Source organism: Cetorhinus maximus, chromosome 4 (genome assembly GCF_964194155.1).
Source record: "Cetorhinus maximus chromosome 4, sCetMax3.hap1.1, whole genome shotgun sequence".
NCBI classification, from domain to species: Eukaryota; Metazoa; Chordata; class Chondrichthyes; order Lamniformes; family Cetorhinidae; genus Cetorhinus; species Cetorhinus maximus.
Genome location: NC_135882.1, coordinates 162,468,729 through 162,482,351, shown reverse-complemented (window position 1 = coordinate 162,482,351; position 13,623 = coordinate 162,468,729). Strand labels below are relative to the sequence as shown.

The window sequence follows — 13,623 nt, the reverse complement described above, 5'->3', positions numbered from 1 at the left end:
ATGAATGGACCCCATAACGTTCCTTTGTATTATAAGTTTTCTCTATTCAAACTACCTATGTAAATCTCATTAAGCCACAACACAGAATGGTGGAATCAACATAAACACCACTCCTTATTTGGAAAGGAACTTGATCTTGTGAAAGTCACATGGTGAGGCAGCCACATTTTCTGACTGCTTTTTAAAAATGAGCAAAGTCTGTTTTTAGGCCTTTCCATCAGAAAGCTATTGAACCAATAGTTTGGTGGTCAGAAAACCAGACCACAAAGTAGCTGCAAGTCACCAAACAGCCAAGGTAATTGACAGCAATATCTTGAAAGCAGGAGAATCCCAACAGAGAGAAAGACTCCCCCAAGCTATTTCAACTTCAAGTTCACCTGAGAACCAACCTCTTAGAAATTCGACTACAAGAACCATCAAAGCGTGCTGAGAATCCTTCACTTTACAAGGCCCTAACTTCAATTTCAAAACACTGAAACCGCCTAAGAAATTAAAGGCCTGCTTCATGGGAGGCCAGAGACTGTAAATCAGGGACTGATATAATCATAAGCTTTCTAAGTATATTACCGTCATCTGTATCTAATCTTTATGTGTGTGAGACTTTGTGTTTAGATTCTGGGTAAGTGTGAGAATAAATTTCCTAAATTTAGTTTAAAACTCACAAAAGATTGCTGTTGAAGGTATTTAATTGACATACACACTCCAAGCGGTAAGAAAACATACATCACTTTCATACAAAACATACTGATCACTGGAAATGTTAGAACACATACATTCTATCCACGATAGAAAATCATCCATGATTCATTTTGAGATCAAAGCCTCAAAATTACTGTTGCCAACATTAGTGGACAAACGCTTAATATGTACACATGACATTCCTTTCTCCAATGATGTAACGGTTTGCAATTAACCTATTTAAAATACATCACTTTTATTTGTTCTTGGGATATGGGTGTTTCAGGTATGGTGGTATTTAATTTCAATTGCAGTTGCCCTGCGAAAGTTGTAAAGGGCACTTAGCAGTCAACCACTGTATGAAACTGAAATGATACACAATGGTTAGAACACAGAGGAGGCCATTGGCTATCAGGTCTGTGCCGGCTCTCTGCAAGGGCAACCCACTCCCCTCACCTTTTCTCTGTAGCCCTGCAATTTTCATCTCTTTGCACAATTATCCAATTTTCATTTGAAAGGCACAACTGAATCTGCCTCCACCACACCTTCAGGTACTATATTCCAGATCCTAAGCACTTGATGCATAAAAACAGTTCCTTCTCATGTCATCATTGTTTCTGTTGCCAATCACCTTAAATCGGTGACCCCTGGTTCATGACCTTTCTGCCAATGGAAACAGATTCTCTGTATATAAAAGCAAAAAAACTGCGGATGCTGGAAATCCAAAACAAAAACAAAAATAAAAATAGCTGGATAAAGTCAGCATCCGCGGAGAGGAACACAGTTAACTTTCGAGTCCGTATGACTCTTCAACTTAGTTCTGTTGTAGAGTCATACGGAGTCGAAACGTTAACTGTGTTCCTCTCCGCAGATGCTGTCAGACCTGCTGAGTTTTTCCAGCTATTTTTATTTTTGTTCTCTGTATATAAACCATCCAGACTCCTTATGATTTTGAACACCTCAATCAAATCTCTTAATCTTCACTTCTCCAAGGTGAACAGCCTCAGCTTCTCCATCTGTAACCGAGATTCCGCATTTATGTCAGTTTCACCTCCTTAAAGATATTAATAAATCAATTTCATTTTTTTCTTACAATAATCCAGCATCTGATCCTGGTCAATTCCGGATGTTAGTGGACCAATTACCAGATTGAGTTGAATTTCACAATTTGCTATTTGAAGAAATAACTGCTGGGGCACTGAGGTCCAGATCCATAACACTAGGCGAATTAATTCGGGAAGGAATGTCATACTAATATCGGCTAAAGCAATTTCCAGGTCAAAAATGTATTATGGTGTGGCAAGAAAACAAGACAGAAACGAATTATATTAATGACAAGTTACCCTATAGTTTCCATAACAAAGATAATTCACCTCGGTCCAGTTTAGTGGGATATTCGACCATGCACAGCAGAAAGTCTACAACAAGATGCTAATATACCAAATAAAATATCAAAAATGTGTTTTTTTTCCCCCTCTCTAAAAGCGGACAGCCATGGCTAAAAAAAATCTTCGACTTTTGAGATATCCGCCACATCAACTTTTTTTTGAACGGCCCGTTTCAAATGGATTAGTCAAGGTAAAGTTCATGGGTAGCCGGTTAAAAGGAACTCTTTTTTTTTTGAAACACGCCTGTTGAATACTTCACCTCCCCGTTTTCCTGGAGTGAGATTAAGCCGAAGTGCACCCTGTTTTGGGTTTCAGATCTGACAGCTTCCGCCCCCACAACCCCGGTTACTCACTGCACGGCTGCTGTGGGGTAAGACATCTCTCACTTTTTGCTAGTTAGCGCCTTTCCTGCGTTGGAATATCCCTGCCACAGTAACGGCTCCACTCTCATTGTTTCGCGGGCCATCCTGGCAAGGCTCTGCGGATCCCAGTTGGAGAATCAGTGCCCGGCTCTGAGTGTCCCTTGGCACCACTCGCCATTCCACCAGCAGCATGCACTGTGGATGGCGCCAGTTTCATTGAAAAAAATGAAGGTGAGTCAGGCGTCGAAACACTTTGGAATTTTATGGCCAACATTTAATACCGCCAAACTAGAAAATTGCTCCCCAGAGCTTCTCAAATCCACACTACAGACGCACAGCACTGTGTAGCCATAACTTTCATATTTTGAATTTGTTTCCATTCAGTTTTCAGTGTAAGGTTCACTTTTTTTTTTGTATTTTTCTTCCATCTCATTAAATCAGATGCTTTCAGAGTTTCACGTAGCAATCAAAAAGAAATGGGATAGGTTGAAATTAAAAGGAAGGTTTTGCAGATGGTAACCACTGTACTCTTATATTTTCAAGATATAATTGCAGGTTAATGTTCTCGAGTTTAGAGTTGTTTCTAGAGTTCCAAAAGCTTGGGTATGTCCAATTGTTAGTGGGTTTTAACACCCACATTACATTTTCACCTGTGGCTTGACAACAGTTCCTAATGAACTCCATCTCTGTCGATTTTGTCTGTTATTCGGAAACTTCACTTCCAAGATATTTTCTCCCAGGTCAGAATCCTGCCAGAGTTTTTTTTTAAAAAAAAGCATTCCCCTTACTTAAGAAAATATATTTACGATCCAGGTTCAAGAACTCATGAAAACACATTTTTTTTTTTTTGCTCCTGCTGTTTAGGAAGTTCTATTTAACTGTAGAAGTTAAACCTTTTTACAGCGGGTTACAGAAAACCCGAATTTACACACATTTCATAACATTTAAACCTTCAGCCAGAGGGGGAAAGATAAGCTTGTTAAATTTAGGATGTTGCGAAATCAGGAGCAGCCTTTTTAACCCATTTAAAAAGAGGTGGCAATATAGTAAAATGGTAATCTCACAATTAAAAACTGTGAAACAAACTGTAATGCCCATATATTAGATACAGCCCCCTCCCCACCCCCACAAGCATTCCAAAGCGAGAGGAGGATCACAAGAAGATATAATGCAGGTTATGTTCTCGCATCTACAAGATTACGTTAACTACTGAAACTAAAATTAATTTCAATGTTCTTGCAGCCGGAAACTTCCACTGATTATTCACAGGGGGTATATAGGGCACTTCGCTCGTCCATGCAGTGTTTGAGTTCAGAACACAACGGATTCACGGTGGCTGCATCGCTCACTCAGTCGGCCAGAATGGGGAGAGCGAGATTTGGGAGAGGAGTGGGTGACAATGGGAGCTTGGTGGGCACCAGGGTCATTGGTCTTTGGAGAGGCAGGCAGCAGGAATGAGAAATCCTGACCAGACCGCAGAGCTGGCCATTGTTATTTAATAAGCACCTTTCAAAGAATCTCCCAACATCAAATCTCTCGAACGGCTGATGGTTTGTAGATGCCAATTACGGCACAGACTCCGGAATTCACGAGGACATGCAAAAACATTCTGTTCAAGTTATGGAGCAATATAAAGCACCAGGTATTCCAATATAGCTGGTGCCTTCTTCAGGAAAGACAGGTTTACATCCATGACGGTTTAACGTGGTTGCATTCACGTTAAAACTCAGACGAGAGTTGGAGAGCACAGAAACAGAGCTCTGAAGAGGAGTCAAACGGACTGGGAACGTTAACTCTGTCTTTCCTCTCCACAGATGCTGTTAGACCTGCTGAGCTTTTCCTGCATTTTCTTTTCAATTTCCAGCGTCCGCAGTATTTTGCCTTTATCTTAGTTGGAGAACACGTAGGGGCATCTATTGTAGATCACTGAAACCCGATCGCTTAGGGTCACCGTGCAGCCTAAAGGGTGGCTGGGGCCTGAGCAGAACTGAAGGAAGAGTTATCTGTCTGCCATCGCAACTGTCCGACTGTTTCTTCAAAGGGTAAACTCATCCCCCGCCTTTCTCTCACTCCGCCGGTACCCTGCAGAAGTCCAAACCTGAAGAAAGAATCGATGGTGCTCCCGAGGCTGATTCAAGATATCCGCATTTGTCAAACATTAAGCAAGTAAATTCTGAACAGTATCTCCACTCAGTCCTGACTCCTACCTAAACCCCTCCTCCCAGCACTGCCCGTTCACAGTGCAAGGAAACAAGCTCCTATGACCTCAAAGTGATTGCGATATTATGACAAGTTGCAAGAAATGTCAAGCACACATTTTGGACCGGTTTCGAAGATATCTTATCCCCCTTGCACTCCAGTCATTAGGCTCTGGCTCCTTTGCTTTTCCTTAACAAATTTCCACTGGCAAAGGAAGTTCAAGTATCCACACATACTGCTCAACAGCACCTTCTTATCAAAGACGTGTTCCTGGAATATGGGTAACACTGGCAAGACAACAGCAACATTACAGTTATATAAATAAAAAACAAAAATGCTGCAGATGCTGGAAATCTGAACTAAAAACAGAAAATGCTGAAAAAACTCAGCAGGTCAAATGTAAAGTATATAATTACACAGGTCAGAAGATTGGAAAGAATATAAAGAACAGCAAAGACAAGAAGATTAATGAGGGAACAATTAGAGTATGAGAGAAAGCTAGCTAGTAATATAAAGACAGATAGTAAGAGTTTCTTTAGATATTTAAGTAAGAAAAAAGTTAAAGTGAGCTTTGGTCCTATAGAGTGTGCATCTGGGGAATGATAATGGAAAGTAGGGAGATGGCTGGTGAATTAAACAGGTATTTTGCCTCGGTCTCCACTATAGGGGACACAAGTAACATCCCAGAAGTAGCTGTAAATCAGCAGATGGAAGGTGGGAGGTGGGGGGGGAGGGAGGAACTTAGGAAAATTACGATAACCAGGGAAGTGGTATTGAGCAAATTGTTGGGGCTGCAGGCTGACAAATCTCCAGGTCCAGATGGACTTCACCCTAAAGACTCCAAAGAAGTGGCTAGTGAGATAGTTGATGCATTGGTTTTAATTTTCCAAAATTCCCTGGATTTGAGGAAGGTCCATTAGATTGGAAAATAGCTAATATAACTAATTTACTCAAAAAGGGAGGGAGACAGAAAGCAGGAAACTATAGGCCAGTTAGCCTAACATCTGTCATAGGGAAAATGTTAGAAGCTATTAGTAAAGATGTTATAGCAAGGCACTTAGAAAAATTCAGAGTCAATATGCTTTTGTAAAAGGGAAATCATTTTTAACCAATTTATTGGAGTTCTTTGATGGAGTCACATGTGCTGTGGATAAAGGGGAACCAGTGGATGTACTGTACTTAGATTTCCAGAAGGCATTTGATAAGGTGCCACATCAAAGGTTATTGCAGAAAATAAAAGCCCGTGGTGTAGGGGGTAACATATTGGCATTGAAAGATTGGCTAGCTAACAGGAAGCAGAGACTTGGCATAAATGGGTCTTTTTTTGACAGGCATGATGTGACGAGTGGTGTGCCACAGGGATTAGTGCTGGGGCCTCAACTTTTTACAATTATATAAATGACTTGGATGAAGGGACCAAAGGAATGGTGGATAAATTTGCTGATGACACAAAGATAGGTAGGAAAGTAAATTGAGAAGAGGACATAAGGAGGCTACAAAGTGAAAAAGATAGGTTAAGTGAATGGGCAAAGATCTGGCAAATGGACTATAATGTGGACAAATGTGAAATCATTCATTTTGGCAGGAAGAATAAAAAGCTTATTAGCTAAGTGGTGAGAGATTGCAGAGCTCAGATTCAGAGGGATCTAGGTGTCCTCGTGCATGAATCACAAAAGGTTAGTATGCAGATATAGCAAGTAGTTAGGAAAGCTAATATAATGTTATCATTTATTGTGAGGGGATTTGATTACAAAAGCAGGGAGATTATGTTTCAGGTATACAGGGCATTGGTGAGACCACATCTGGAGTATTGTGTACAGTACTGATTTCCTTATTTAAAGAAAGATGTAAATGCATTAGAGGCAGTTTAGAGAAGGTTTACTAGGCTAATACCAAGGATGGGTGGGTTTTCTTATGAGGAAAGGCTGGACAGGTTTGGCCTGTATCAACTGGAATTTAGAAAAGTAAGAGGTGACTTGATTGAAACCTTTTAAGATTCTGAGGGGACTTGACAGAGTGGATGTGTAGAGGATGTGGGAGAATCTAGAACTAGGGGTCACTTTAAAAATAAGGGGTTGCTCATTTAAGACACAGATAAGGAGACATTTTTTTCTCTCAGGGTGCAGTATCTTTGGAACTCTCTATCTCAAAAGGTGGTGGAAGCAGAGTCTTGAATATTTTTAAGGCAGAATTAGATAGATTCTTGATTAAAAAGGGGTGCAAGATTTTTGGGGGTAGCCGGAAATGTGGGGTTGAGGTTACATTCAGATCAGCCATGATCTTATTGAATGGCGGAGCAGGCTTGAGGGGCCGAGTGGCCTACTCCTGCTCCTAATTTGTATGTTTGTAGGTCTGGCAACATCTGTGGAGAGAAACAGAGTTAAAGTTTCGAGTCCGTTTGACTAGTTTGGTTAGTTATATAAATAGAGCCTTTAAAGTAGGAAAATGTCCCAAGGCTCTTCACAGGAGTGTAATCAGACAAAAACTGAGACAGAGCCAAAGGAGGAGGTATTAGGCCAGGTAACTAAAAGAGGTAGGTTTTAAGAGAGAGGCAGAGGTTTAGGGAGGAAATTCCAGAGCTTAGGGTGTGGACGGCTCAAGGCATCGCTGTCAATGAAAGGGGGGAATGCACAAGACATCATGCACTATGGTTCCAAGGCCCATCTGTAGTTGCCCTGAAGGCATTCAGAGACAGCCACCTTGTGTGGGACTGGAGCCAGCTGGAGGCCAAAACAGGGTAAGATGACAGACCTGCTGTGGATGACTTCAACTAATCGCTAAAGAACAGTCATATGGACTCGAAATGTAAACTCTGTTTCTCTCTCTCTCTACAGGTGCTGCCAGACCTACTGAGATTTTCCAGCACTTTTTGTTCTTATTTCTGGCAGACTTTTTTCCTGAAGGACATTGGTTAACAAGTTGGGGTTTTTAACAACCAGCCAGCAGCGATCATGGTCCCTTTTTTCTGATGCCAGCATACAATTTAACAGATTTACTGAACATAATTTCACACTTTGCCTTGGTAGAAATTTGAATTTACAAGGTCACTGTTTCTAGTCTGGTACCATAATCACAAGGCTTCCCGACTCTAACTGGGCACAGCTTGGTCAATGAGGGGCTAACAGGTTTTAACTTTTATTTGCTCACATTACCTGCAGAGGTAAAAAGATTACGTCACCCAGTCATCAAGTCCACACTACTCAGTCCATGGTTTCATGGTTGGGATTATTCACATGGTGCATTGGTAGTCAGCTCATCCACAAGGGGGAGCAGTTTAGTTCACTGTCTTCCTCACCCAACTGGCCCATGCAGCTTTCAGGAGGCTCTGGAGTGTGATCAGATCAAGAATCTCGGCTACCAATTTCCTCTTCATAACTAAGGCTAACTGCAATGCCCTTATTAAGATCAAATAGAACACAAGAGTGCAGATTCAACCCGGGATGCTCTTGAACTCTAAACCTCTGCTAAAGATTGGCAAGTTCCTGAGTCACACTGGAGTATTTAACTCGTTCTACATAATTACCTATCTTAGCTTATGTACTTTCCCTATATTCATTATCAATCTGAAAATGCACTTTTGGTGCTCTCCTGCAAGTGTTTGCCCATTTCATAAAGGAAGAATTGAAATAATTATACCTCTTGGACATTAATTGTTCACTTTCGTACATTAAAAAGTTTGAAGTTTTCATCACTGAAACTTATCACATCCAAGATCCTTTCAGGAATATCTACATTTAGACCCTTCTATATGCTGAGCACTAACCTCTCTCCTAAAGGGTGGTTCTGCTGTGGATGACTTCAACTAATGTTTGAAGTTATTAATCTGCATAATCGACCAGCAAACCTAAACAATCCTTTGGAAAAGTCATTACAATAAAACTTGAAACTCTTTTTTTAAACAAAGATTAATTTCCTCTTTTAAAAAAAAAATAGACTACCGAGGATAAGAGATATTATCCTGGCTGGAGCTAACTGGATCCCAACTTCCTATATTATCCGATTTCATCAGAATTATGAAGGGCTCCCAATACACAATACTTGCTAGGAATGGCCCATGTGTATGTGTGAGTGCCATTCCTAGCAAGCATTGCCTTCCCGGAAGATAGATGGGTTCCTTTGTTACTGACACAGAGAGTTAAAGAGCAATAGGTCATTCTAGAAACATCAGAATCCCGTAACATAGGTTTCATTATTTCAACCCATCAAAAAACATCTTGAAAAAATATACTCTAGTATAAGTATTGACACTTAAATTGATTTTTTGCTTTTCTTGAGCATCACCTGATCCAAAGCCCCATTCTTACATTAATAGTAAAGTGCTTATCCACCAGAAGGTACTTATTCCACGTATTGAAATCTGTGTCAATTTTTTTTTGCTTGGAGGCCTAGAACTCCTTTTCCCACTACTGTCATGGAGAAGAAGTGTTGAACGCTCTCTGCTCAAGTGTAGCACTGTCAAAAGCAAGCCTCTGCTACTCTACCCAATATAGCAACTAACCTAAACCCAATTGCAAAACAGCGCCATCTAGGCAATAGTATATGGGTATTTCTGGACTGTGAGCCTGTAATCAAACCCATCTCACACATAAAGAATCTTTATAGCCATCAGGGAGGCAAGATTTTGATCCTAAAAGTCTGTGCTTAATTCCAATCCTGGATCAGGGTGCAGAAAGAATACCAAGTGCAGCACCTAGTTTCCAAAAATTTGCTTTAGCTTATTAAGTCCCAAAAGGCAGGGAAGAATCATAGAAAGTTTACGGCATAGAAACAGGCCACTTAACCCATCGTGTCTGCACCAGCTTTGTGCACTGTGAAATTAAACTCTAAAGCCATTTGTAAATCATTTGTTTAGGATTTTGTTACAAAGGGAGAAAGCCTTCTCCTACGGTACACTGGGTTAAAATAGTGCATTTCATAGCAATAATTATTTTAGTCAAACGTGATTTGAAACAAATTGATTGCAATTAATAGATAAACTGTCATTTACCCTTAGAAAAAGAATACTGTCGATTTCAAAAAATGCAAATTAAAATTTCTGGGTGTGCTAAAGAGTTTTACAATGCAGAGTGGATTATAAATGTTAAGCTATGATTTTTTGTCTCACATCTGTCTTGATTGATCTAATCATCTCTCAGTTTGAGAATTTAATTTTCACAGCATCGGAGACGGGAGGACAAGATATCTCATCACCTCTACACCAATAAACACAATCACATACTGATTCATTGATAGAAACTCAACATGTGGTGCAAGACTTGCCTCAATGTTTTATGGTGAGTTGCATTTTCCTGATGTGAATGTCTCCCCTCGTCTTCCCTACACATAAATGTAGTTAGATTTTGCAAAGGTAGATGTTAATTTAGCATAGAGAATGTAAAAATAAAACTCTAAATGATATACACAGTGGGGGAAAGAAGGTGGTTCAAATCAGATCTCCATTTTAAAGTAATATAGAACTAACACTTAACTAGGTTTCTGTTATTGCAACTGTAATTTTTTTTTTAACATTGTACAAATTGTACAAGTTATCTCAGACACATGAAAAGTATATACTCACAGAGACATAAAACACCTAGGTATAAAATATAAAGCAGTGTAATAGTTACTAAAAAGGACATGCCTTATTGCTACAGCGATTTTTGCTTTTTTTTCCGTACTGTACCACAACTTGTTCTGAGAATGTGATTTGCATAAATTATTCAAGTCTGAGAAATTTTCACACATCTCAAATTCTACAATATTTAAAATAAACTTTTCTAACATATCTCTTTATTAAAAGAGAAATAAAAATGTCATTATGTAATTCTCTTAGGCCAGACACAAAGGTTTACACCTTAGTTGTTTTTTTTTTCCGTTTCTTACTATTTACTTGCACAATAAAAGCTGCTGTTGGTACAAGGATTTAAGACCCTATCTAATGGTGCTCACACATTCACAATGCCTGTGCATTTGTGAAGGTCTATGAATGACCGAAGAATTACCAAACATGTATACTTCTAGCAAAAAAACCTTGGTTCCCATAGAAATAATTCCACGTTGCATTTTGGACACTTGGATGGATTCCGATGTGTTAAAGCTGAGAATCCAAAACAAGGCATGATGTTGCAACATCTCGTCACCTCTGACCTCTTCTTGTAAAGGTAAGTGGTTAATTTGCATAATTTATACAGGTTTTCTTTTACTAAAGAGCATTTTCCTTCTTTATAAACCAGAAAAAAAACTAATCTCTACAGATAAACTCCCCGTCTCCAGCCACTGCTGTAGACAGGGTTTGGACATAAAGCTGTACAGCGCAATCAAACATACTTACATCTTAGCTCATTTTACAGGTACAGCCATAATCAAGGCACAAAGATCTTCTACAAGTATTTTTCTTCAATAAAGTTGTACAAAATAATACATTTTACAGTCTGTACAAGATAATAATCAGCAGTAAAACAAACCAAAAATAAAAACAAATGTAGGACTATTTGTCCATACATGATCTAAGCTAAGGGATCATAATGGACAGCTTGAACAAACATTAGTGTGTGGTAGTTTTCAGCCTAGGTGTATAGACCGAAGCAGTTTCTGTTCAAGATCTAAGATGTGGTGAGACTCGATAGCCCCAAGACCTCAGAAAATTGCTCCTACTTGTAGGACTTGGACATCCTGCCTCTTTTTTTTTACTTCTTGGCCATCACTGGCTTAAGATGAGGTCCTTTTCTTTCAGCCGTCCTGCATTTCTTAATGCTGAAAACAGTGAAACTATTAAATATTGTGGTGCTGCTACATTGTGTGAACTTCCTCGACAGTTTTTTTTTAATTACCCGATGCAAAAAGTGCATTTTCATCCTAATATATTTCCCCCATCAAGTACTCTCAAGTGTTGTGTTGAAAAGAAACCCGGACAGGGAGAGGTCTGAAGGTAGTGCCATCATGTGCTGCCCAAGGGCAGAGACGACTAGACGGTAGAGCTACGAGCCTGCAGGGAGACAGGCTGAGGTGTACTCAGGCGTCTGTCAGACACAGAGGTAGCCAGAGGGCTCAGTGGAACCACAGAGAGGGAAAAGCAGAAGTTTTTTTAAAAAAAAAAGATAGAATGTGATGCACAAAAAATGGAGAGGAAAACACAGGAAATGAGGAATGAAGAAAGAGGAGTTTAGAGAGCAAAGTTGACACACTTCACTCGTATTTCTTCCACCCTGTGCGGGCACATTAAGAAAAAGGAATCAGGGAGTCCAAAAATCAAGAACTCAGGTTGTTTCTCCATCACAACAGTTCATACTGGCGAAGATGCATCCTTTGAATAATGTCTCGACAGTCATTGAATACTCTGCGGATATTTTCCGTGTCTACTGCACAGGTGAAGTGAGGGTAACAGTAATGTCGTCCATCTCCACTTGCTGTGCTGATCCTCTGCAGAAAGAAACAACACCTGTGATTATGTCCGGGCTGCCAAGTTGCTCAGCACAGAAATACAAATGACAGTGTACGCATCCTTTGCAACATTACATGTTTACCCTCTTATCCTTCAGCAATAAAAATGACACAGGCTTTATTGTATCACTATAACAACATCAGTAGCCTTTAGCACAGTTAAAAGTCCCACGGCACTTCACGGTAGCATTACGAAACAAAATTTGACACGTTAGGGAGATATTAAAAGGGATAGGTTTTAGGGAGTGTAATGGGATGGCAGATAATGATTGCCGGGCTGACCAAATTCCAAAGGTAAACTTGGTCAAGCTAACACAACAATTTTGCAATTTGTATTTATTACGAGAAGGTATGTACACTGAAGTCAGAAGTGAAGAGTCCACTACCACCTTTGGAGATCTTAAAGATTAAATTATAACATTTATTAACAAAAGAAAAAGTTTCACACATAAGATTACAGTTACACAGTCAGACTTAGTCTTATAACAGTTCCCAAAAGATTTCTACTTAACTAGACTCCTAACTACACACCCCTTTCATTGAACAGTCCAAATAGATTCTTAATCTATAAAACATCCAGCAATATTACCACAAGCACCCATTGTTGCTACAAGGGAGGTATTTCACAGCTTCTCTCTCCCTCGGCAATGGAACTCCAAGGCTTTTAACAAAACCTTGCACTCTGGACCAAACTAGCACTTCTATTGGGTGGCTAGAGGCTACTTTTTCACAGGTTTATTTCACACAGTCCACCTTTTATTTTATTCGTTCATGGGGTGTGGGCGTCACTGACTAGCCTAGCATTTATTGCCCATCCCTAATTGCATTTAAGAGGCAACCACATTGCTTTGGGTCTGGAGTCACATGTAGGCCAGGCCAGGTAAGGACAGCAGATTTCCTTCCCTAAAGGACATTAGTGAACCAGATGGGTTTTTACAACAATCGACAATGGTTTCATGGTCATCACTAGACTTTTAATTCCAGATTTTTTTGTTGAATTCGAATTCAAATTCAAAATCTGCGTGGTGGGATTCGAACCTGGGTCCCCAAAGCATTATCCTGGGTCTCTGAATTACTAATCCAGTGACAATACGACTATGCCACCTCCACCTCTCAAGATCTCACAAGACCAGTCCTCATTCTGCTTTCAATCTTTCCTTAAATATACTTTCTCCCTTTTGATTCTTTAAATGCATTGTTTCAAACTTTGAAACTCAAACTCTTCCAAATAAAAGATTTTTTATGTTTCCACCTTGTTTTTGCTTTTGGGTCAAAAAACCATGAAACCTCAGTGCTTGTTTACCTAGAACTCCTGCAAGGTGCAACCATTTTCCTTGTCACCTTCTAATTCCCCTTTGAAATTCAAACAACCTCTTAGCTTGTCTACAAATGCAAATGTTAGCTCGTCCATTTCCATTTCAAAATGCCTGCTTACACCTAATCCCCTTTGATGATCCAAACCTTGCAGTCTGACTGTCTTTAGTTTAATTTATTCATACATACAAGCTTGCTTCAGTATCCCACAGTAATATTAGGAAAAAAACTATATTCCTTTTACAGGAGCAGCTTCAAGGAGG

The 13,623-nt window shown here is 39.7% G+C and overlaps 1 protein-coding gene and 1 long non-coding RNA gene across 4 annotated transcripts in view; both read right to left on the bottom strand.

The window, feature by feature from the left end:
* Nucleotides 1–13,623, bottom strand: part of LOC144680013 (uncharacterized) — a 773,835-nt gene that overhangs the window by 218,168 nt on the left and 542,044 nt on the right. The window lies entirely within an intron of this gene.
* LOC144680003 (guanine nucleotide-binding protein G(s) subunit alpha isoforms short-like) overlaps nucleotides 10,045–13,623 on the bottom strand; it is a 346,956-nt gene continuing 343,377 nt past the window's right edge. For all 3 annotated transcript variants that reach the window (XM_078541076.1, XM_078541077.1, XM_078541078.1), the window contains exon 12: nucleotides 10,045–12,025. In XM_078541076.1, coding sequence (XP_078397202.1) covers nucleotides 11,879–12,025 — 147 coding nt within the window. In that variant the 3' untranslated portion in view covers nucleotides 10,045–11,878. The remainder of the gene's footprint in view (nucleotides 12,026–13,623) is intronic.